The sequence below is a fragment of the Battus philenor genome, unplaced genomic scaffold (assembly GCF_028537555.1).
Source record: "Battus philenor isolate CCGP_79_NKW_IND1 unplaced genomic scaffold, ilBatPhil1.0.hap1 SCAF_9, whole genome shotgun sequence".
In the NCBI taxonomy this organism is placed as follows: domain Eukaryota; kingdom Metazoa; phylum Arthropoda; class Insecta; order Lepidoptera; family Papilionidae; genus Battus; species Battus philenor.
In genome coordinates, this window is record NW_027181759.1 from 15,939,058 (window position 1) to 15,963,789 (window position 24,732).

General features: G+C 37.7%; 5 protein-coding genes across 5 annotated transcripts in view; 3 read left to right on the top strand and 2 right to left on the bottom strand.

Annotated features, from left to right (window-relative positions):
- raptor (regulatory associated protein of MTOR complex 1) overlaps positions 1–3,229 on the top strand; it is a 31,715-nt gene extending 28,486 nt beyond the window's left edge. The window contains exons 27-29 of the mRNA XM_068775631.1: positions 1,320–1,436; positions 2,272–2,400; positions 3,086–3,229. Of these exons, the coding sequence (XP_068631732.1) occupies positions 1,320–1,436; positions 2,272–2,400; positions 3,086–3,152 (313 nt within the window). The 3' untranslated portion in view covers positions 3,153–3,229. The remainder of the gene's footprint in view (positions 1–1,319; positions 1,437–2,271; positions 2,401–3,085) is intronic.
- Positions 3,230–7,761: 4,532 nt separating this feature from the next.
- Positions 7,762–9,138, bottom strand: LOC137932405 (EKC/KEOPS complex subunit Tprkb-like). The gene has a single exon (XM_068776015.1). It carries the CDS (start codon positions 9,044–9,046, stop codon positions 8,513–8,515), a length of 534 nt encoding a protein of 177 aa, XP_068632116.1. The 5' UTR covers positions 9,047–9,138; the 3' UTR covers positions 7,762–8,512.
- A 576-nt stretch (positions 9,139–9,714) lies between these two features.
- On the top strand, positions 9,715–12,137 carry LOC137932046 (enoyl-CoA hydratase domain-containing protein 2, mitochondrial). The gene is made up of 3 exons (XM_068775604.1): positions 9,715–10,199; positions 10,387–10,722; positions 11,070–12,137. The coding sequence occupies exons 1-3, from the start codon at positions 9,917–9,919 to the stop codon at positions 11,333–11,335; spliced, it is 885 nt and encodes a 294-aa protein (XP_068631705.1). The 5' UTR covers positions 9,715–9,916; the 3' UTR covers positions 11,336–12,137.
- A 17-nt stretch (positions 12,138–12,154) lies between these two features.
- Positions 12,155–13,260, bottom strand: Pmm2 (phosphomannomutase). The gene has a single exon (XM_068775605.1). It carries the CDS (start codon positions 13,004–13,006, stop codon positions 12,254–12,256), a length of 753 nt encoding a protein of 250 aa, XP_068631706.1. The 5' UTR covers positions 13,007–13,260; the 3' UTR covers positions 12,155–12,253.
- A 3,374-nt stretch (positions 13,261–16,634) lies between these two features.
- Positions 16,635–24,234, top strand: Sgsh (N-sulfoglucosamine sulfohydrolase). The gene is made up of 9 exons (XM_068775978.1): positions 16,635–16,774; positions 17,242–17,378; positions 18,990–19,146; positions 19,862–20,036; positions 21,197–21,260; positions 21,778–22,092; positions 22,963–23,135; positions 23,600–23,729; positions 24,003–24,234. The coding sequence occupies exons 1-9, from the start codon at positions 16,635–16,637 to the stop codon at positions 24,158–24,160; spliced, it is 1,449 nt and encodes a 482-aa protein (XP_068632079.1). The 3' UTR covers positions 24,161–24,234.
- The last annotated feature ends 498 nt before the right edge of the window (positions 24,235–24,732 follow it).

The following is a 24,732-nucleotide window of genomic DNA, read 5'->3' on the forward strand; positions in this document are numbered from 1 at the left end:
CTTGACTATGACATCGATCCACCTAGTGAGGGATTTACCCACACCGAGTCTACCGGCACGTGGTCTCCAATCTAGGACTTTTCCTCCTTAGCCGGCTACTCCACTGTACAGGTGACAGTTACTGAATCTAATGTAACATTTCGCTCTACCACCTAAAACCAATCGAGCTGCAATTGCTAATGAATAAATAAAATATTTAAGGGACTCTGTTTGGCACTAATCGGTGTAACATAACTCCTGAAGGTGCCCCGTGGAGGGGTGAAACACGTGTTGAGTAATTTGGCGGTGGTGGTTGTGTGATTCGCATTGTTTGCCGCATACGCATTTATCAGCGGGCTGGCGAGCGGTGCACTTTGTTGCACGACTACCACTGCATGTGCGGAAGTGGCTAAATATTGGTCCTTTTCTTAATAAACAAAATATTATGCACGTTTCTAAATTATGTTACATATATTATATCCTATTTTATATATTTATATGTTACAATCATAGACGTGCTGTGGTAGTCCGGTAGTAGGGGACTAAGACTTGCGATCGTTTGTCGTAGGTTCGGTTTGCCTCTGCTCATAAACAAGCTTCCAGAAGATGGGCAGCATTGTCCTCTGCGTACCATAATACCGCACAAAAGCCAAGTGTGGCAATTATGGTATATCCCCCCATAGATATCTTTGGGGCAGGCCTATGTCTTGCATTAATTGTCTATAGCCTGAAATGACAACCTTATAAGTTATATTATATAACCCTGGACAGAGGTAAAATTAAAGAGTAGGTAGATGTCTCCAGGTATGAAATCCATTCTCAGTAGTACTCGTTCTGTCTTGTGTTACATCGCCTCGTCTAATGTAGGTTCTCATGAACACCAACCCTGCCAACCATCCTTGTGAGTGAAATTTCATGAAGTCATGAAGCTAACTTTTACTCGAAGAAAGGAACTTTCCTAACAAATTTGAAGTCTCCAACCCTTATGATTACATAGATATGGTGATGAATCATCACATAGCTGGAAGTCTCGGTGTCGGTGTACTGGAACTAAATGAAACTTGCCTTGTCATATTTGTTAAGTTAAATTCACACGACTACATTTGTAACAAGTTTTTTTTCTGATCAACAATATGATAACCTTCGTTATGAACAACCTTTTGCAATCTAGTATACAAATTTTCAATGCCGGAGCGGTAAAAATCGGTTTTCCTGTAAAATTTGTCGACAGAAACGACAGTACTTTCCGGTTACCCTAATATAAAAGAACTGGAGGTGTATCATAGTGTCAGTATTGCTATTGTGCAGTTTAGTGATAGTGAATGTTTTGTGTTGATTAGCATGGACGGGCTGATCCGCGTGTACGACACGCGCAAGATGTCGGCCGTGGAGGTGGTGCGCGCGCCGGGGCCGCTCGCCGCGCTCGACGTGCACCCGCTCTGCAACCTGCTCGCCTGGTACGCGCACGCGCAGACTCGCGCCCGGCTGCACACGCACACGAACACGTATACATGCACACAAGCACGCATACATGCACACAAGCACGCATACATGCACACAAGCACGCATACATGCACACAAGCACGCATACATGCACACAAGCACACATACATGCACACAAGCACACGCAAACGCACGCGTGAGCACTCCACTTTTTATTTAGATTCACAAAACTAATGTACATGATAATAATTACTTAACTTGCTATCGTAAATGATTTTTAAAAATATTTCCATGTACTCAATGTGAATACGTCTTATGTATTTATTTATTTAACAGTATTTCATACTAAATAAACTAACTAAACTAAACCTAAAAACAAAACATAAACTTAAGTACTTGCTTATGTTTAAATTATTGAAGTGTAACTCACAATGAATTTATTTAAATTTATTCGATTTATACGCGTATAGACCAGACTTTCCCTGTTGCTCAAATGGTAGTTACAGATTATACGAGTTTGAGGTGGCAGAAACATATTGGGCTTATGACCGAAGACCACTTTAATAGTAACAAAACTCGTGTGCGACTGGAGGAGCCTCGGCTTGGGCCGCTACATATTATTATTTTACCAGATTGGAAGGCAGCCGAGCTCTTAAATTGCTTCAGTGAACCTTTCATTGAGTGAATATGCCCAAAAACCTACACGCGGGGAGTAATGTATTACTGCTGTACATGTAAACAGACTACTTTTATTAATAAACAATACTTCCATTTTTTATGATTATTCAAATACTTTGAATTTTAGAGTCAATGTTAATTTGTCTAAAATTTAATGGTCTCTTGTTGCAGCGGGTCCGTGAACCAGAGCATCAGCATCTACGACCTGAAGGGCGCGCCGCTGAATACGATCAAGTTCCACGAGGGCTTCATGGGCGCGCGCATCGGGCCCGTCTCCTGCCTCACCTTCCATCCCCTCAGGTATTGTATTTACAACACCAGCTCGCGAGTTCATTGATCAATCAGTTTAAGTTTCATAACACTTTGGCCACCTTACACAGGCCTAAAGGTCCCACAGCTGTGCAGCGGACAGATTATGTGAAGGTCATCAGTAAACCGCACTAGAATTTGACGGCGAAGATTTCTGTGGCCAGGACTGCTCTACCAGGAATATGCAAAAAAAATGACGCAGGAAGAAAACAATCTTAATTTTATGGCCCCCGCTATTGGGGGCCTCTCGTACCCCCTATCTTTTGTGGGACAGGGACTTTACAGGCAAATTTAATTATTCACATAATTTTTTATTATTTACTTTCTCTTCTTTCATACTTCACATTGTCTTTCGGTCTATTCTTTCATGCCACATTTCTGTCTTTCCCTTTTGCTCTGTATCACCTTTCATTCATTCCTCTTTTCTTTTTACATTTTCATATTTACATTATTTTATATCACATTTTATTACTTAAATTGTATAATTATTTTATATCACTGTACTGTATTATTTTCATTATCTATTTATTTGCAATATTTACGTTTTAATTCTTTCTATAGCATTTTTTACGATTTTTCTGCAGAGGGTGATGAATGACTGTTTGGTGTCTTTTTCGCTTATCAGGGAGGCTATTGACTCCTCCCTCTCACTTTATTTACGCTCCCAATTGTGCAGGTGCGCACTGGGCGTAGGCGCGAAGGACTCCACAGTGTCGGTGTACGTGTCGGAGCCGCGGCGGTGACCCTCGCTGTACAGCCTCGCGCTGCCGCTGCCCTTCCAGTGAGCGGGACCGGAGCCCCGCCCGCCGCCGCCCCCACCAGCTGCAGGTCAGTCCATGAAGCACTACGAAATAACTTGACTAATGACAATTATAATAAGTACTATTGTACCGTTTTTTTTTTTCATTACTTTTAAAAATTCTAGTGCAGCTTTTAACTTGCTTTGTATTTCTATCTAACAACGACATGTCAGGATCTTATAATAAACCAAGTCTAAAACGTCTTGTGTGATCCAAAAGCTCTCCTGTCCCAGCGACAGCTCTATCAGAAGAGATGAACAATGAAGAGTTACAAATATTCATATACCCTCAACTATTATTTTTGACGTTTGAGAAAAAACATTCTGTAACGAAATGTTTCTGCTACCGTCGTCTACCCTGCAATAATTAACTTTTAACTACTAAACTCACGCGGACACATAACAGGCGCCATACAGAATAGGCTACAAGGCATCAGGCTTCTGTTACGTACACACACATACAGTCTAGGCCTATAGTCAGTAGTTTAACAACGATTGTTGACTCTATTCCCTGTTAAAATAGGCATCTTATTGTGTAGTCATTTTATACTCAATATGTTTTGAATGCGCAGGTTCTAGCCGAGGAAGAAAGAAAAGGACTCCCGCTATGAAGAAATACCGCGCCTGGTTTAGTGCCTGTCGACGAACACACAAACATACCGTTATACTGTGTGTTTGTCCGCGTGTAGGAGGCGTGACAGCGCTGGCTATTGTACGGCGTCGCTGTCTTGCGTCCCTTTCTCTCCCTCGCTACCCCTCTTACCGCTCCCGGCAGAGCAGATATTATTTTAATTTCATTTACCTCTTGTATTAGGCTCGCAACGTGACGTCATCAACGACAAACTCCTAAACTATATTTAGGTTAATTTACCCTACATTTTTGTACGCTTTGAGGCAACTATGTATAACACGGATGTGTGTAGAACAAGCGACGCCGATAATCCCACCGATAGTGCGGCGCTATGACGTCACACCCACGAGGAGAAGCGGGGGGAGAGGGACACGGCGGCGATATTTGGTGCTAACGTACAACGGATACGTTTATATTTGTTGTGGAGGCGCGTTACTGAATGGTCACCCGCGCCATTTCGGCTGAGCGGTCACACGACATTATGTGTGGCCGATGCTGCGCAAAGAGCAATGCATCTGCGACGGTATATCATTTGTATTTACATACTATTACGTAATATGTAGGAAGCGATATGGGCTAATTACACGTAAATAAATAATAAAAAGTACACTCTGGTGGCGCACGGCATTGCTCTTTTCGCGATTGCTTCGGTGCGGGCAGTGGGCGGGGCGGGTGGCGGGCGTGGCCACGTGCGTCGGTGGGCGGGGCGTGCGGTCCCACCGACTCGCAGTGCACGCCGGACACGCTTCAAGCATGTAAAAGACTAGTGTAAATACGGAGGCATTAGTTAGGAGCTACTTTATACCACGAAATGCAATATTAAGTTATTTATTAAGCGTATGGGTACGTACGGGTAGATAAGGGCGGTGCTTACCCGGCCTTCCGTCAGAGGGCACTGGGGCTGCGATGGAGCCAACCTTTACCGAAGGAGTACGGTGTTCCAAGACGATGAGAAAGGCGCGGGCGGAGCGGCGGTCAGTGACGGCTTTTTAGTTTCATGTCGCTCGTGCATTACAGCGCGGTATACGCGACCTGTGATTGAGATCTCTATGAGCGGACCCAGTGAACATTGTGGGCAGACCTGGTGACCATTGTGGACGGATCCGAACGCCATCACTCGCTTTTCATGTCGCATGAAGCGTAGTAAAAGAATTATGTCGGTGAATTCTTTACTGCAAATTTGCTGTTTATAATACGAAAGTCACGTTCAAATGGAGTCAATAAATATGTGAATGTGACGGAAAGAACTTGGAAATACATTTCAGAAGTAAATTTTGCGGTTTATTCTGATGTGTTTGTTACGTTTCATCAAAGACTGTCCTCAAATACGAAGATTTGAAATTCCATATTTTGAGCAATCTAGCGCATTGGGAAGTTCAGTGCTACGTAATCAACTGGTCGTGGTAGATGACAAAACCACCACCATGTGCAACTAACGCCGTCAAGGGTCACCACAACCCACCATGTTCCAGAAGACCGACCGTCGCACCGCGCCCCGCACGGCGCTTCTCGTTCGGCGATACTTTGCGTTTCATGCAGCGTTATGTGATTGATGATTTTACAGAAAGTTCCTAAGACTTATCAATACTAGATGCCATTTTTTTTTATTATTTAACCGTAAGCTTTACGTTAACTACGTAACAGTTGGAATTATTGTGTTCGTTTATACTAGGGTAGTCGTGCTCGCGTGCGAAGCGTTCAAAATGGTTAGTTTTTTATTATTTGATAGACTTTATTTATATTCAGTCCAAGTGATTGCGGTAGGCTTAGGAGGTAGGACGGCCCGGGTAACTGCAGCGCGGGCGGGCGGGTTGGCTGAACAAAATGCGCGTCGTCTGTTTCAATGAAGATAATAAAGTAAATCTGATCCTGTATAAAAATGATTGCATTTTGTCTACGATACGATTTGTCATCGCTTTTACATATTGTGTAATTTAATTGTACATTATTGTTGTTGTTAAAATAAAACATGGTACATATGTACGGCAGTTTCATTTCTTAACCATTTAAATCTTTATCACTGAATTACCTACGCTTGAAACAATGGCTGCAGTGGACTGACTGCACCAATCAACCTGTATTGACGTCAATAGTTATGGAACAACTATTGAGTTTCTAAGTAAGAAAAGGACCAATATATAGCTACTTCCGCCAATACAGTAGTAGTCGTGCAATAAAGTGCACCGCCGGCCAAACCCGAGACAACTGATTGTGTTTGGCATTACTCGGTGTAACATTACTCCTGAGGATGCCCCGTGGAGGGGTGAAACACATGTTGAGTGATTTAGCGGTGGTAGTTGTGTAATTCGCATTGTTTGCCGCATGCGCATTTATCAGCGGGCGAGCGGTGCACTTTATTGCACGACTACGACTGCATGTGCAGACGTAGCAATATATTGGTCCTTTTCTTACTTAGGATGGACTTCTGCAAAAAAACGCCTGAATCCATTAGATATTGTTTCTGGCCGGCTCTGCCCATCAGGTCAACATACCGAGCCAGAGATAATTTACTACTTGTAATTTTAAAATAAATACCCGCCCTCACCGAATAAAATGACAATCGTCACCATAATTTTTATCGGGTGTTTAAATATTTGCAATCTACTAGTTCTAATACACTGTCAATTTTTCCTATAATTTTCTGGTTTAAAATGGCGGAGATATCCCAAGTTATCCTTTTTTTCCTCTAAATTAACATATTCCATGCTATATGAGGCGTATACGACCCTCTCTGCACTTTCACTGCAGACCATTTGCAGTTCTCATTGAAAAACAAAGGATTCTAAAACAAATGTAAGCACGAATAAATATAACTTCACATCACGCACGCGCGTACGTAATGCATATTAAAATTTATGACATTTTCCCGCTAATTACAGCTTTGCAGTATAAGCCCCACACGCCCTGAATGAAAAACCTTCAAAAATTGCCGTGACATGAAACGTGTCAACAAGTACAAACAAGAATATGACTGCGCAAAGCATTCATTCATAGATTGTTTTGTATAAAACTAGCTTTAAAACTATACAAAGATAATAATTTTAATTGTATCAATATATATAATATATAACCAATATTTAGCTTTTCTCTTGAAAAGTTCCATTATGGGACATATTTTATTTGATGGGGGCGAATTGATGATGGAAAAGTGCGAGTAAATGTCTTGTTGAACTTGGTTATTCATTCTTCATTTTTCGGCTGATAGATGCCCACTGCATGGCACAGGCCTCCCCCATAGATCACCACAATAGCCGGTCTTGCACTGCACAACTATGTTGTGACCACCTAGTGATGGCTCGTGGACCTTTCAGACCCAGTAGCTATTGGCTGCACAAGTGATTTACCAAGTACACTGCCACTTAAGACAATTCTTTGAGCTATGTCAGTGACCTTGGTTTTCCTGTGTCCATATTGCATCTCCTTTCCAATTCCTCCTCACATCAAAACCCTAAGCATAGTCCACTCCATGATCATGCATTATTACTGACCTATTTCAAAATATGCAATGATTACTAGAAATAAGTTGTCTATATTGTATAATACCTAGTCTGGTATTCATAATGTAAAATTCATTTGTAAAATTTTGTTTTATGGCATACATTATTTGTATGATTACCTCCAAATGCCTCTCCTTTTTTATTTTAAAAAATTTCGACGTCTGATGATACATTTTTTGGTTTCTTCTCCTATGTTCATGCTTAAACTGTTTTTGCTTTATCTTTTTTCTTCTCCATAAAAACCTTCCACTTACGAGAACATGTTAAAAACTAACGAACTGCTCAACCCATTCTTGAGTTTTGCTTACTTGTTACTAAAAGAAAAATACATGGTAGACTATGGTGCATACTTCTATTGATTCAGTAATTCCATATTTTAGTTTGGCTTTTAATTTACCCTATTAAATAAAAAAAAACATGTAAAATAACTTTTTATTTTACAAGTCATAACAAATGCAATATTTACAATTATATCTTTTGTCAACATATATATTGATACCTCCTTGCCTTATAAATATGATGGAAGGACCTCCAAAAATATTGCAATATATATAGAAATCATATAAGCACCTCTCAGGTGCTTTGGACTGCTTGGACTTGTCTGTCCAAAACTAACTCAAAAAGTTCATCATAGAAAAACTTATAAAAATTCTACCACAATATGAAGAGATTTAAAATGATGATAAAACTTGAAAAAGAATTGCTTTTATTAATTCAATAAGGACTATTGATCAATAAAATACATATAAGTTTAAATGTAAGCTCTTCTCAAGTCTTTTGGAATCTTCACAGTTTTATGTTTGAAAGATGCCACTATAGAGAACCTCAATCCGTTTCTAGTTGGTGTTAAATTGTTCTATTCCAACATGCTTATAATGTACTAAAACTGATCCTAAATAAATAATAACATGTATTAATCAAATTAATAAATCTGAAGCACATTAGTTGCAATTAAATTCTCACATGTAGTTCATATTTTTTTACCTTGCCAGTGATAAATAGCTTTTAGAGGCACTCTTCATATAAATGCTACCAATCCTTATAAGCTTATGATATTAAATAAATAGCACAAATTACAATTTGCAATCAATGAGAAAGATACTTCACATTCCAATTAATAATATCTTACTAATATTAAACTGTGATTTACAATATAGTTTTAATTTGTTTCATTCTTTAGTGAGCCACGAAATTCTTTGTAACAATTTTAGCTACAATCACATCAAGTAGGTCCACATTGGATTTCAAGTTATTTAATTTATAGGCACTTTTCACTTGTGTTATGTCGGTAAATTTTTCTAGTTCACTTATTGGAGACATTTCACCTTTAATTTGGGCCACAATGCTTTCGCTTTCGTCACCTTCATGGGTTATTAAAAAACATACAAGTAAAGTCTGGTCTTTTTCAACGCCGAATTTGCTTAAACTTTGCGTTATGTTCTTAGACAACGACAAATTGAATAATATTTCAGTGTAGACGGTGCGAGTGACCATTGCTTGTGACTTCTCCGCTACAACCGCTTTGTTAGCCGCAACAACCACTTGAAATATATCTAAAATCAAACTGGGTTTGATTACAGCGCATTTCCAACTACCGCTAATGACGTTACCTCTTATTTCTTCCACATTTTCAACATTTTTGAAAAGATATACTTTTAACGTGGTTTTCGTTTCTGGATCTAGATCGCAACTATACGGTACATACGACATCTTTTAAGAACTATTTCATTTATCATCCAATACAGAAATTAGGATTGAAAATAAAGAAGCAATCAGACGAGAAGATAAACAAAAATATAACCTTTAACTATAGAATTGAAACTTCAATGTGAATAAAAAGTTTAGTGTTGCCTCTATACTTTCCTTAAATAATTTCAAGCACTTCTTTTTATTTTTTAATTAAAATTAATGACTTTAACTAAACAAATCAGATAATTACTTGAGTTATATTTACAGGAATGAATACTATTTCATCGTCACAAATTAATAGAATAGATTTTTTTTAAAATCATTTGAAAAACACCTTTTAAATTTATATTTTCAAACATTTAAATTGATGTTTGTAAACTAGCCAAATATGTAACTTACTAATACCAACTGCACAATCGATACAAAAACAGTTGTTTCTGGACGGGCTGTAATTCAAATTCAATCTCGTAAAAAGCGACATCTTAACTAATATAATAATCAAACGACGTATTTGTTGATGTAATTTGAGCTAAACAGAGAATGTTTTTAAGGTTTATTATGCCAAAATTGTACCTACTTCGAAAATTGTGTCATAAATTATCAATTGAATTTTAATAGAATTTGAACATTTTCTTATATTAGATCTATTCAAGTATCCGAAAGTTTCATATGAATACGTTGCGAAATCTTTTTATATATATGGACTGAGAAAACTTGTTGCGTGCTACGTTATCAGAATTGATAAGATATTTTCATCAAACAATCATCTTATTTTAAGTAAATAATGTTTGAAAGATCTCTGCTATCATATGTGTGACCCCCGCGGACGCTGCGTAGATTAAGCATCGCACTTATCGTATTTGTAGCTCGGCGTTAAGTGCTTCTAGTAAAATGATTCAAAGGATTAATTTAGGGTTGTTGAAGAAGGTCCGCTATGTACGACTGCTATCAACAAATACTGAACAAGTAGAGAATGTAGGGCCTATCGTATTCCATAAATTGACGGGGCATGACAAGGGCATCGCGGTTTACGGACTAAATAATCCGAAGGATAAAAATGCTCTTGGGTTCGAACTGGTGCAGTCCATGAGGGAGGTGAATGCGCTCCTCCGGAAAGACACAAAGATATCGGTAGTAGTGTTGCATAGTCTGGTGCGAGGAATATTCTGTGCAGGTATGTGTTTCAGTGAAGTTTTCTTAAAAGTTTCTAGCAAGCAATTGATAAAAACAAATATTTAACTTGTAATTTTATGTACAAATTGTTTTTATTTATAAGCTAAGTTTGTTATTAGATCATATTAGTTAGTAAATTTAAATTTTTAAAAAAGTTTAACATTCATTAATATGTAAGAAATTTACAGGTGCAAATCTAAAAGAAAGGTATCAAATGGCAGATGATGAGGTTGCTAGATTTGTGAGAGGTTTACGAGAGACATTCATAGAAATTGAGGATCTCCCAATGCCAACTATTGCTGCTATTGATGGAGTTGCGGTAGGTGGCGGGTTGGAGCTGGCTCTAGCTTGCGATATCAGAGTTGCTGCGGAGACTGCTAGGTTAGGATTGGTGGAGACAGGGCGGGGCCTAATACCTGGTGCTGGTGGCACTCAACGTTTGCCCCGAGTGATCCATCCTAATATTGCTAAAGAACTTATATTCACATCCAGGATTGTGAATGGTAAAGAAGCTAAGGAAATGGGTTAGTTGTATTTTTATTTTACTGAGATCATGGTAAAGCTTTTTTTTTGACAGTTAAGACTTAACATCACATTTGAAGCAATTTTACTAAAGTCTTTAATTTTTTAAATTAGCTTCACAATGTTTAGTAAAATAAATTAGTTTTTTTTTTTAATAACATTAAGTCATTTAAACATTGCTATAACATTTAAGCATTGCATACATGATTATGAAAATTTTACAAGAACTAACTCTTTATTTCTGTTTGTATAATATTTTAGTGGTTTTCCATTTTGTAGACAGAATTATTTCTTTACTGGTAATAATGTTTGTTATTTTTTAAATAATGCTATTAACAATAATTTTTAGGTATTGTAAACCATGCAGTGCCTCAAAATGAGAGCAAAAATTCGGCATTTGTAAGGGCACTTGAAATAGCAAGAGAGATACTGCCCAATGCACCCATAGCACTCCGCTGCGCCAAGCAAGCTATCAACGAGGGTGTACAGCTCAGCATCAAAGATGGATATGAGGTAGAGCAGAAGTACTACGAAATAAATGTCCCCACTAAAGACAGGCAAGAAGGAATGCTGTCTTTCATTGAAAAAAGGAAGCCCAATTATAAGGGGCATTGACCAATATTACAATCTCTATAATATTAAAATTATACACATTAAGGTTCAGGGAAATATTGCTGAATTTATTTTTTATCTTGACAATAAGGCAACTTCATCTCAATGTAAACATTTGTAATGATAAAAGCCAGCTGCAGAAACTTTAATGTTTAGATATTACACTGAATATAAGACATATCATTCATGTATGGTAATTAAATTATGTAACAATTATTTAACTAAGACATATTTTGTTGCTGCATTTAAAATTGTCTAGTTCTTGAAATTAGCTTATTTTTTATATTTTTCAACAGTAGAGGCTGCATTTACTGTACTAATTTACAAGAAAAATTGTTGGACTATTGTTTTGTACCAGTTTTAAATTCATGTCTTTTTTACATTAATTTACAGACTAACAAACATTATTGCTAAGCTGTAAACGCAAAGATAAAAACCTTTTTAACCAACAATTTCTGTGATCAATAAAAAAACAACTGTATTGTAGCAGTAATTATATTTTTGTACTATAAACTGTGTTATGTCATTTGTGACAATGAAGCAATGGACCAAGTCTTGTACTAACATAACCTATTTTGTTAACAATATAAGCTGTATTTTTATATTGTCCTCAAAGGAATATATTTGTAAATCTAGTCTCTTACATTTTCCACATTAATATTGAATTATTGATATTCCACTGAAATAAGATAATATTTTTACTCATTTGTAATCCTTATTTAGTTTAAGAATATACATTTGATTGCAAAATATTTTACAATTGCATCCAACTTTTTATATTTACTTTTTACCAATCATTGTCTTATGTTTATTTAGAATGAATGCAAGTAACATGTTTGTGCGCAAAGTAAATGACAAAATATACATTTATTATTAAATAAATTTTGTTAACATATGTACAAGTGTTTTATTTACAATTGACTATTGTATACTGAGGCACTTCTTCAGTTGTTCTTTGGTATCATCGGGTGATGTAACTGTGTGTCCTATTGTTCTCTCGTCATTGAAGATTTCATAATCATTTCCACCCAGAAAGGTTTTGTCTCCAAAGAAATGTATTTCACTGAGATCCTCCCCTGCTATGTGGTTAAGGCAGTAAGTTTTATCCCACCCAGTTGGGAAAACATCAACACTGATCTGTCCACCCAAGGCAAAAGATAACTTGGAGTCTTTGAACTCTCTTTGTAGAGCTTCAACAAATTGTGCCCTGACTTTGTGCTCAATGTCATATGCTGAGAACTGATCCCTCTCTGCCTGGCTGCAAGAGCGACCTACAGGACATATATTGATCATGCTCGATCGGAACTCCACAAAGTTTCCTCTCTTAGCAGGCAGCTCCAGTTTTGACATATATCCCAGTGCAAAATTTATGACTTTCTGCAGGGTCTGTTCGCCGATGTAGGTTAGAATGCTCTCACTGCTCACCAGTCGGCCCTGTCGATACTGCACCACGCCGTTTTCGCAGAAGACGTAATCGAATTCGTTAGCGATTTCCTCGCCGCCCACTTGCTCGACAATCTTGGTATAGTCGGATCCGCTGACCAGGCCTACCTTGACGCGGGGCTTCACTTTATGCAATAAAAAGTTTTGCAGGTCCGCGGAGATGCGCTGCCGCGGTTTTGTCAGCGTTCCGTCAACATCGAACAGGTATAATAAGCTTTTGCGAGCGGCCATGGTCTGCGGAATATTTCAGGTCGCTGGTAGACTGCAGCTGGTGCGACGGTCGATAGCGGACGGCAGAGGGCGGTCGATAGCGGCGAGCACGGTGCCGGCCTGACAACTGAGCAGCTCGCGACACGTCAGCCGGCCGGCACTATCGCGCAACATGGCGAGCGCGTCGGCCGCCTCTCGCGTGCTGTTCTCATGTCTGTTTATCATCGCGCCGGCACTTTCCGGCACGCCGCGCAATGTCCTCTTACTATTGGGTAAGTTTCATCCGCCTTATCGAATAATATTTGTTTTGCTTACTCAAAACATTCGAACATTTCAAATGTTTCCACAGATAAAACACTGTTTTAGATGTTTATATCGCTTCTAATCAAAAATAACTTAAATTATTTTGAAATAATGTATAAATATTTTGAAATTACTACTGTATTGAACCATTGATTTTTTTTGCGAAATTCCTTTATAAGCTTATTAAATAAAATTGCTTTATAGTTTTTTTATGTTCAACACATTGATCACAGAGAAATTTGTAAGTACACCGGCTGTAATGCAAACTAATATCATTAAAAAAATTATATTAATAATTAAAATATTAAATTCATTATATTTTTGACATAAATAAGTATAGGCACAGGTCAACTTACAAAATAGTTTTTTTTTTAATAAAATTAACATGTTTTATTCATATGTTATACATTCTTTTATATTAAACACGAGACAATATTACCAACAAAGTTCGTTTCTGGTTATAATTTGGATTTTGTGTCTTCTTGCGCCTTTTTCTAATACTGTCAAAGTAATAAAGCTATTTTAACAAATCTAGGCACCTCGCTTAAAAAATGTGATTCTATCTCTTGGTTTAGTCCGTTTCAATATTAATCCATTTTCACAGTTGCCGGTAGCCCAATTCTTACCGTTACTTATGGTCATTCCCCCGATTGCGCGCGGACCGGTTCGTCACGTGCTTGTATTTTCGTAAAATAAATGGATCAAACAGCAATTACTTGTAATTAATACGAACAGTCCAGCTATTTTACTTTTTAAGCCGTTGTACCAAAAGTTTTTTGGCAATGCTTATACCGTATATTAAAATTTATGCTATATAATCTAATATATGTTATATGGGGGGGTAATAACTTTAAATAAACTTTATTTCCATTTCATAAATTTCTTGGGTAATTAAATTAAAATAAGGTTGGCGATTCTATGTGTTATGTTTTATTTTGTTTTGGGTAACATTATTTTTAATGAATATTTTGATAGATGGAAGGAGATAGGACCAGGTCCGATTTGTAGTAAAAGAAAAGAAAATAGAGAACAGGCATAGGGTTTTAATGTTATTTTTTTAATGACGCATCACTAGACAAAAGACTGAATTTGCACAATATTGTGAAACTAGTCCAATCACCATTTAAAAAAATAATTAAGGAAATAAAAGAGATGTAAGATTTTAAACGTTTCATACAATAAGTAATAATAACCGAACATAACATCAATCCGGTGAAATAGTACATACATAGGTCTGGCCCGAGGCTCCGTGAGACCCCGAACTTATACCATAACCCTTTCCACTCCAAGGCTGTTATGTAGCATCGATAAAATTTAATTGAATTATAGTATCTTGTGATTCTAGAATATGTTTCATTCATTCGTGATTCAAACATTTTAGTAACAAAAATCTTTCCTGTTTTAAAATTTTCCACAAAAAGAAGTATTACACCATGTCGAGTATCACTCGACAGTGGAGCTTGTGGAACAAAATCAGTGTCGAGTGACACTCGACATTGGAGTGGAAAGGGTTAAAACCCGCGGAATCTGTAAATGTCATTTGGCCAACAGCGCAGGTCCGGTAGAAAAACGACCAAAACCGTGTGACCAAAAATTTCATCAAAGACTTACATTTGATTGTGAGCTAAGTATTTAATAATATGCGGCCTGACATTCTTAACAAGGTGGTTTTGATCGCCATTTACAACAATTGTCCATTTCCACCTTTTGTTGGCAATGTATAAAGAAGCGGGAATTGTTTAAACAGATGATAAATTTCAGTGCGCTTTTGAAAGTGCACCATGCAGAATTAAATGTAATCCGACAGCTGAAATTTCTTTAAATGTTTACCGTTGAGTATGTGTTTGTATAAACTTCAATGTGTATAGATTGTTTTACAATAAAAGTTGTTATCCTTTATCGTCTGACTGTTTACTTTATTTTTTTTTAAATTTAAAATCTTAGAATTAGGCACTGATATTACGGATATTCAGTCAAAAACGGTTTGTTGCGTTTTCTGCCAGAAGAATAATCGAAGTAATTTTTGATACATGAATAAAGTGTATTATTTTAATTTTTAATACTTTAATTAACTAAGACCCGTGCAGATGAGAATAAAACTGAAAATTAAGGATTTTTTTAAAACTAATTTATAAGAAAAAGTTAATTCAGTGACCTCCTTACAAGATTTCTTCGTTAAATTATACTAAAACAAGAATACGAATAGTGGTCAGCTATCGCCTTAACCCTTTTCTTACCGCAGTCCGTTCTGCCGAAGTGACGCTACTGAAGCGGACAGCGCGCCACGAAGTGTGCACATTCAAATGTGACATATTTAAAGATTTTATTGATGTATTCATTAAAAATAGAAGTTAGGATAATACTTAGTAATTTTTTTGGCTGTGATAAATCTTAAAACAGGGATTTACACGTAAGCCCACATTACATGTTGGATGCCGGCTAACTCCGGCGCTGGTAACGAAAGGGTTTTGGGGATCTGTCGGGATCTGTTCGGGGCGTGTGTTGAGAGCATGTTGCATATACGGCCATGAGCAGAAGAAAATTTTTGAGGGCCGACTAGGACGAAATATCGTCACAAGTTCTTATAAAATATTTTCAAAATACTGCATAAGTTATGTTACTTGTACCAATGTGCTGTAATATTTTTAGGTAATTCGCATTATTAAATACATTAGATATTTGCTGAATTTTACCTCTATTTATTTTGTTAAATTTTGATTTTGTTTAAATTTTGAATATACTCATTTGCCTAAATGAAAAGTTTTTTTATTTCAATGAGTATTTTGTATAAATAGGAAAAAAATTAGATACACAATTTTTAAAATAATTTAGTTATTGTGGTCTGTGGTATCTGTTAGTTTTGGAAAAAAAGCTATTCATAATAATTTGGGAATCCTTGGTGAAATTAAAAATACTTTACTCAAATTAAAACTAAAGCTAAGGAATCGTACTTAATTCTAACAAATATCTAAATGTGATATTAAACTGAAGTAAGTCCCCTGAGTTGCTTAGGGTGTTGACATTATAACGCTGTAACAATTTGGAGCCACACTTATTTTAAAAATCGCTAAATTAGAGCCATATCAATGATAACATATTAGAGTTATTAATATGCATTTTCAATTAATTTAAAAATATACCCCATCCTTTATATATGTGGAGTATGACTTCGGCGGGTTTATTAATTATAAATTGTGTTGCAGCCTTCTTATGCTACGAAATATTACACGTATTATTCAAAATCAGAATTTAAATTTATGATAAATAAGATTGTTGTTACTACAGTAGAACCAATATTTATTTATTCTTTATGTAATTGATTTACGTATTCTGATAACTGGTTATAATGTACATAGCGGATGATGGAGGCTTCGAGCTGGGCGCGTACGGCAACAAGATCTGCCAGACGCCGAACATCGACGCGCTGGCCAAACGCGGCCTTATCTTCAACAACGCCTTTGCCTCCGCCAGCAGCTGCTCGCCCAGGTACCATTACACTCATCATATATGTAGGAAGGAGCAGTAACCATAGAAATATTTTTTAAAATGACGTCAGCAATGTTGACGTCACGATTTTCTTTACATTGATTTCGTTCCAGGTTAAAATTTTAGGAGAAAACTTAGTCCACCCAGTGGGGGCCTACGCACGCAGCGTCTACTGGCTCTTGGTCGCCACTCGAGAATCTCCTGGCCCCAAACGAAATCGTTTGAACGAGCGAAGTGTTCCGCTCACTTATACTTTAGACGAGCAATTCTTCTACCTTCGTCGGTGACCTTGATGCTTTTGCGGATCTCCTCACGTCTGAAAATAAATGATCCAAAGTAGAAAAATAGTATTATATGAACTGCGGAATGTTTGAATCTTCTAGAAGTGCTTCTGTTTGTTTGTTGTGACAGTAATAATCAACTACCGCTCTCTGGTTGTGAATCTAGTTGTAGTGGTTTGGTTCCAGCCGTTCAGCGCTGTTGACCGGAAGTCCCAGCCACCAGAATGGCATGTACGGCCTACACCACGGTGTACATCACTTCAGCTCCTTCCAGAACCTCACCAGTTTACCCAACTTGCTGCGCGATCACGGCGTCTACACTGGTATATTTTCAATACAATCATTTTAATCTAAAAATCTCTCTTTTACAAAATTAAGATCACAAGAAATATTGCTAAGCGATAGTGTGAGACCATTCCTTATTACGTTACAATAGAGTAATTTACGTAGTATTATGTGTTACGCATGGCTCCCAGATCGAGACCTTTGTCTTTTTTTAAAGTTAAACACAAAACACAACACATAGACATACACGGACACTATTCCCTTTCTTTATCTATTATTTTTTGTGTCTACATTGATCTATAAATTTATTATTAATTGTGACAAAACTGGCGTAACGAAACATATCCAAAAGTTGTGACTTCAACCAATAACTCTTAATATATTTTATTAATGGTAACATTGACACAATTACTTATAAGCGACCCAGGTGTGCACAAACACTAGAATAAAGTTTAAAAAATAACAAAACAAATATTTTTTTCCATAGATTTAAAAGCAAAAACTTTCATTATCTACTTGTAAGTCAAATTAAAACTGTCAGAAAAAAAATTAAAAAAAAACGGATTCGCGTCATTTCGTATTCCAATTTTAAATTGGTGTATTTAGTGTGCATTTGCCTTTTTACTTTGACATTTCTTCCGAGATTGGTCTCCCTAGAGAGTACCTCGGATTTAACATTTAATTTTATGCGAGCCTACAATGTATTTGTTTTCGTTTAAATAAAAGTTTGTCGTTTCAGCCCATAGAAGCTCACTGCAAGGCATACGCCTGGCTCCCCCAAAGACATCTATAGAATATATATCATAATCACCACGCTTTGCAGGCGGGTTGGCGATCGCAGTGTGGTATCGCCCATACTCTGAAAGCTTGTTTATGTTATATATTGAATTGACAAGGTGTGAATTATATATAACCGAGATGAGCAACCCGCGGCCCGCGAGCCGCGTGCGGCCCTCGAGGCAAGTAAATTTCAATTTATTTTTGTATTTAAAAAAAATTGCTAGAATCAAAGCTTTAAAGATAATAAAAGTGTCTAAGTAGTTGTAAATCGGTTGATTACGAACATAAATTACGTTTAGAACATGGTTTGAACCTTGAATATATACTTTATTTTTTTTCATGGCCCACTGTTTTTGAAACTGCGGCCCTCCGACCAAAAAAGGTTGCTCACCCTTGATATATAAGATTGCATCCCGGAAATCGAACCCGCGACCAACGATCGCAAGTCTCACTCCTCTACCTTTGGACTACTACTGCTAATAAATCTGAATAAACGGTTAAGGAGAATTAAAGTAAAGATTGTTAGGAAACTAGTTTACAGGTAGAAAATTTAATGTTTGACATCAATTGATATATAAGCTGTGGCCGAGAAGGGGGATTTTTTTCGGTACGTTTGCAAACATGTTCCACGTTTAAATCATCAATCAATTTTTTAATTTAAAATATTTTCAATGTAAATGTTGCCACTATCATACAGCATTTTAATGACTGGAATAAACTTTGTAAATTAATAACGAAGCTAATAATTATTTCAATTTTAATTATAAACTTGAAGTAATTTATTGAATGAAACATTGTTTTTATTGCTTTGAATCAGAATCTTTAGAATTGAACCCGTGATCGTATATAGCAATTGGCAAATGACGCAGGTATAATCGGCAAGAAGCACGTGGGTCCGGAGGAGGTGTACCGCTTCGACTACGAGCAGAGCGAGCGCAACAACCCCATCAATCAGGTGGGGCGGAACATCACGCACATGAAGCTGCTCGCCAGGGAGTTCTTCGCCAACGCCAACCGGGACAACAGGTGAGATCCTGCACCCGTGGTAAAAAACCAAACGTCAACAAACATATCTGATGTGCAAAAAGTGTAGAACTGAGATAGTCTGATAACAGAAGAGAGATCGGGTAATCTATAATATGAGTGTTAAGGATTCATAGAGACGTTTCGAGAATAAAATGAAAATTGAGTAGTCGTTAGTCTTTGCCTAAATGATAACCTTGTATATGTCTCTAACAATATAATTAAATATAATAATAATAACGGTGTACGCAAGATTAGCAATAGAAATAAAGAAAGAAACCTCGGCGCGATGCACCAACACATACACAATCGTGCGGATTGTGTATGTGTTGGTGGACACACGGCGTCCTCGCTTCACACATTACGTAACACGTACACGGGTATAGTCCTTCTTTGTGTATATTTCATCGTTCAACTGGAATACGATGGTTATATGAACGTGGCGACTGAGCCCAAGGCAGTAAGCGGAAAAGTCCTTGCAGGAATATCCAATGGCGACGCGTACGCTAGCAAAATGGCCGCGCGTACTTCCGCAGTTTAAACCAGTCGGACGAGTTGAGAGTAGAAGGAGCACGGTCAAAAACTTTATTATATACTTACTTTAACGATTTATTTTTCATTAAGGTATCAAAACGTTACAAGAATAGGCTTTATTTAAATTTGAAGGTTGCTGTTATAAGTTACTTCAATGAGCTAATAGACCGCGGTTTGTCTCCAGGACTTTCTTCCTGTACGTCGGTTTCCACGATCCACACCGGTGCGGACACACTGAGCCCCAATATGGGCCATTCTGTGAACGTTTCGGCTCCGGCGAGCCCGGCATGGGCACCATCCCTGACTGGGCACCCTGGTACTACCAATGGGACGAGGTCCAGCTACCGTACCACGTCCAGGTAACTAATGTCAGTTAAAAATTTCAGCAGTTATTACAGGTGGAACATACATGGAAGACCGAAGGAGATCCAAAGATGTGTCTGCATAGGTTTCTGTTTGTCCAGAGAATAAAGAAAATGTAAGACGAATCCAGTCATGTCGAATATTCTAGCAATCTTTATACTTTTATATGAACTACACGTTCATTGTGAAACAATAATAATGATCCTGTACGAGTTTAAAGCGGAAGAAATGAAATGTAAGGATTAAACTGAAGTGTTGGGGCTGAAAAGTTACGAGTGGTAACCACAAGCCGGTAGAAGCAGGGTGGGTATGCCCCCCACTAGGAGGACTGACGACATGGTTAAGGCTCCAGGAAGTTGCTGGGTGCCGGCAGCGCAGGGCCAGCTATTGTGGCGATCTCTGGGGGAAGTCTGACTTGCAGTAGCATCGGCTGAAAAGAAGCCAGCAAATTTCCAAATTTAAAAATTAGTTGAAAAATCGAATTATTTATATAATTTATATATAATTTTAATATCGCCGCATTGAACAGGCATTAACTTTAAAGACGTTATCCAGTTTATACAGGATGATTGTTTTTGTAAAAGAATTAAAATAGTGAATTCATAGCTCATTCGACAGCCAATGAGTTTATTTTAATTACCTATTTAGAATCAGTCTGTGTAGTGATCACTCTGAAATATATTTTTTTTTATTCGAATTTGACTAGCCAATAGCTTCTGGCAGTAAAAATATACAAAAACAGGATTTATATATTGTAAATCCCTTCCAAATATAGTTTCAGAAATAATATATATCGTGTTAATATAATATTAAAAAAGCTTTTTCCAAATTCGGATTACTGTATATTAAAATTATTTTTAATTTATTATCTGTACCGGAAGACTATACTGCAAGAAGTTATTGACATTCCTATTGTAAAAAAAATAACATTTCACAGCTTTCACTGTGTACAGGAGGATTGGAAATAGGTGTAAAGCTATGAAGCTAGCTGTCCCAATAAGCTATAATACCTTCACCACTCCCAAGCTTTAATAACTGTAAATAATCACGCTGTATATGCCGTTCTATGATTGAGACGCAATAGTTCAAGCATTCTTAAGTTGATATTGAGTAGTTATGAATGATGATTGACAGTGAAGCAAATGTAATTCCACAGGATACAGAAGCTGCTAGGAGGGACATTGCAGCGCAGTATACCACCATGTCACGGTTAGATCAAGGTACCGCTTCAACTGCTTTTTGCTTTCAACTCTTTGCTAAACAGTCATGTCGTTCAGCCTTCCTCATAATCGTCTGCCATATTTCCATATTCTCATAAGCACTCACTTGCATGATTTAATTATGTCTATTCAAATAGGCACTTTTAACTAGTCAATTATTTTAACATTATAAGTAGTAAGATACCAACAGCTCGGAATCCTGATCTGCTGAGAAATATCGATCAGAAACTCAACAATTTTTTAATTCAAATAAAATTTAACAGTTGTTGATGTGTATATTATAATATCAATTATGTAAATGTCAATAAACCAATTTGCACACATTTCGATCAACTAAAACTTTTGCATTCTGTAAAAGAGTTGTTTAACAATATACTTTTAATTTTAGATTTAAAACTAATAAAATACATAGATTCATGGTCGTTTTTGTAAGCAACCTCACCAGATCTTGTTCCATTTACTTTACCCAGGACATCAAGACTCTGCATAGCATGTTAATTTGGTATTGTGTTCTCAGGCGTGGGACTAATCCTTAAAGAACTAGAAGCAGCAGGCCACAAAGACGACACCCTCGTGATCTATACTTCGGACAACGGTATCCCCTTCCCTGGAGGTCGGACCAACGTGCACGACTCCGGGCTTCGCGAGCCGCTGATAATGGTCTCACCAGAAAACGGCACTCGGAGGAATCAGGTCTCGTACGCGATGACCAGTCTCCTGGATATCATGCCGACGGTGCTGGATTGGTTCGGCCTGAAGCGGGAGGTGGAGGACAGTAACGACGTGGTGCGGAGCGACGTCTCGAAGAGTCTGTTACCTATTTTGAAGCAAGGTATGTCCTTACACTTTTATTGGTTTCGGTTGAAGTTGATGCTGTGAGCCCGGAGGCTTTCACAGCTTCATCGGGACTGACTTCATGGAGCGGAAAGGTCCGTGAACTTAAAAATGGTTATTTTAGAAAGTTCTGTTATTCTAGGTGTAGCTATATACAGTAATTCTTCTCCAGTTAATTTCTGTATTCATTAGTAATATTGTATCTAAAGTTTGAAATAGGTATAAATATGGGCTAAGCTTGATGAATATACACACTTCGTCGGATTTCGTGTTGTATTTACCACCAAGACTTAAGATGAGTCCTGCAATATTATTCCTGCCAGGGGCGGCTCTAGATCGTGCAGCGTCCGTGTGCTACGAAACCCTGGCGCCCCCTGACCTTGACCCCCCCCCCCCTGCAGATATAATTATTAACTTTGCCGTCGTAACAGAAAAGCTTTTTCACATTCCAACAAGCTATTTTATAAGTAGGTATAGCTTACAGTAAACTTTAAATACGTGAATTAATGTTTATTTCGAGTTGAAACAAAATGTTCGAAAAAGAAGCCGCCCATAGGGCGCTCGCGTTTGATAACTGCCGCCATCGCGCTGGCTGGCTGCTTCTGTCATGTCAGTATTGTACATGATAATTCAAGACGATGCTCTTAGCTGTCTCAGGGAGCTCCGCGACGCCCGTGTGCCTTGCACGCCCTGCACTATAGGTTAAGCCGCCCCTGATTCCTATGTACCGACGAAATTTTGCAAGTACAATCAAGTGAACTAATCACTTGACAGTGTTTTACTTCAGTTAGGATACATACCGTACTACTAAAGTTCTTGATACAACTAAAACCAATAATAATTCGCGGGTAATTTATCCTCCGACCAGAGCCGCCGTACTCGGAGCAAGACGCGGTGTTCGCATCCCAGACGCACCACGAGGTCACCATGTACTACCCCATGCGCGGCATACGCACGCGCCGCTACCAGCTCATCCACAACCTCAACTACGCGATGCCCTTCCCCATTGACCAGGATCTATACGTCTCGCCCACTTTCCAGGTAACGTACCGGTAACTTTTGAAGAATTGTTATATCGAAGAGTATAATATTTGTTCACGACATTTTGAGTGGTTTTCAGCCATCATGAACTGTCGTTTATCCTTCTCGCAGATATATAATAAACTATTAAGAAAATCAAGAGCCGCTTGTGTCTTTAAGTCTTCCATCATCATCAGAACCGCCTCTGTTTAATATAGACCTTCACAGATTTCCAAAAGAACCGGTTGGAAGAGGTATCCAGAATTTTTTAAAGTTCTATGCTGTTCCTATCGTTTTTTCATACCTAGAAATTTTACTGGAAGATTACCTTGGAAGATCGTCTAGAATTTGTATCTATTTTTAATTTAATAAACTCTTATTTCAATTTAAATTGTCTACAAAAGAGAATTTTACATACAATCGATGAAATAGTTATCTATGACAAACCAAAAAACTTGTAATACTGTCATGTACTTTTGTATCAGGACATTCTAAACCGCACGCGTGGTAAGCAGCCGCTGCCGTGGTACAAGACCCTGAAGCAGTACTACTACCGGCCGCAGTGGGAGCTGTACGACCTGCGCCGGGACCCCGAGCAGCTCAACAACCTGCACGGTGAGACACATCCCAGACCTTGGCATGAAGGTCTTTTGTTTTCTTTACGCCTTTAGTGCAACAAATAGACAAACGTCAACACAACGAGATTTTCATACGCCGCACGGAAACTTTTTACGGTATTATTCTCGCGGATGTATAAATATTTTTTATAATTGCGTCAATACAATCATTCCAGCAGGAGCAGCCTTTCAGTTTATTGCACAAAGCAGTATTTTATTTCAGTTAGGATAGAGGCTACTCCTAAAAATGAATATTTGTGCGTGTGTGTAGGCAAGCCGTCGCTGGCGGGCGTGGAGGCGACGCTGAGCGCGCGGCTGTCTCGCTGGCAGCACGACACGCGCGACCCCTGGCGGTGCGCGCCCGCCGCCGTGCTGCAGCAGGACCAATGCGAGGCCCTCGACAACGGACTCTTGGAACTCATTGCTTGAATCATTTTTATTTATCTAATCTGTGTGTGTATATTAATAGAGCTTTTTATGGTCCCCGCTTTTTGAGGGCCTATTATACCCCCAATTTTTTTTCAGTCGTAATTTATTTACATTCTCTATTCTTCACAATATATTTCATTTTTTCTTCTTACATTCCTCATATAGTATTTTATATGTTATAATAATGTAGCTTGTAGCTCTGCGAGTAACTCAAGTTTTTTTCCTCTTTATTTTTATCGTATGTTATTATGATGAATCTCTTAATTAATTTAAGTTTAAAATATTTAAGACCAGTTAGTGTTACATCTAGGATTATTTGGTTCGCATATTTGGAGTGGTCAATTGATAGGTTACACCTGTCTTTGCGTTATTGTCAATGATTTATTTCTAAATCCGCACATAATTTGTTTACATATTTATTTCATAGCATAGCATAATTAAATAGATGACTTATTTGTTACCGTTTTTGTAAAGTTATTGAAATGGATGGGCGAAGTCAATGCTATTAATTTGCCACAATTTTTAAATTAGGATGGACATTTAATAAGGGTTTTTGCCTTTTCTGAAAAAAA

Bases quoted from the DNA above. Each gene is read 5' to 3' on its own strand.
- LOC137932405 (XM_068776015.1), bottom strand. From the start codon at position 9,046: ATGTCGTATGTACCGTATAGTTGCGATCTAGATCCAGAAACGAAAACC.
- LOC137932046 (XM_068775604.1), top strand. From the start codon at position 9,917: ATGATTCAAAGGATTAATTTAGGGTTGTTGAAGAAGGTCCGCTATGTA. The intron at 10,200-10,386 runs GTATGTGTTTCA...AGAAATTTACAG, and splicing joins GCGAGGAATATTCTGTGCAG to GTGCAAATCTAAAAGAAAGG. The intron at 10,723-11,069 runs GTTAGTTGTATT...AATAATTTTTAG, and splicing joins TAAAGAAGCTAAGGAAATGG to GTATTGTAAACCATGCAGTG.
- Pmm2 (XM_068775605.1), bottom strand. From the start codon at position 13,006: ATGGCCGCTCGCAAAAGCTTATTATACCTGTTCGATGTTGACGGAACG.
- Sgsh (XM_068775978.1), top strand. From the start codon at position 16,635: ATGTACATAGCGGATGATGGAGGCTTCGAGCTGGGCGCGTACGGCAAC. The intron at 17,379-18,989 runs GTATATTTTCAA...CAAATGACGCAG, and splicing joins CGATCACGGCGTCTACACTG to GTATAATCGGCAAGAAGCAC. The intron at 21,261-21,777 runs GTACCGCTTCAA...TTGTGTTCTCAG, and splicing joins CATGTCACGGTTAGATCAAG to GCGTGGGACTAATCCTTAAA.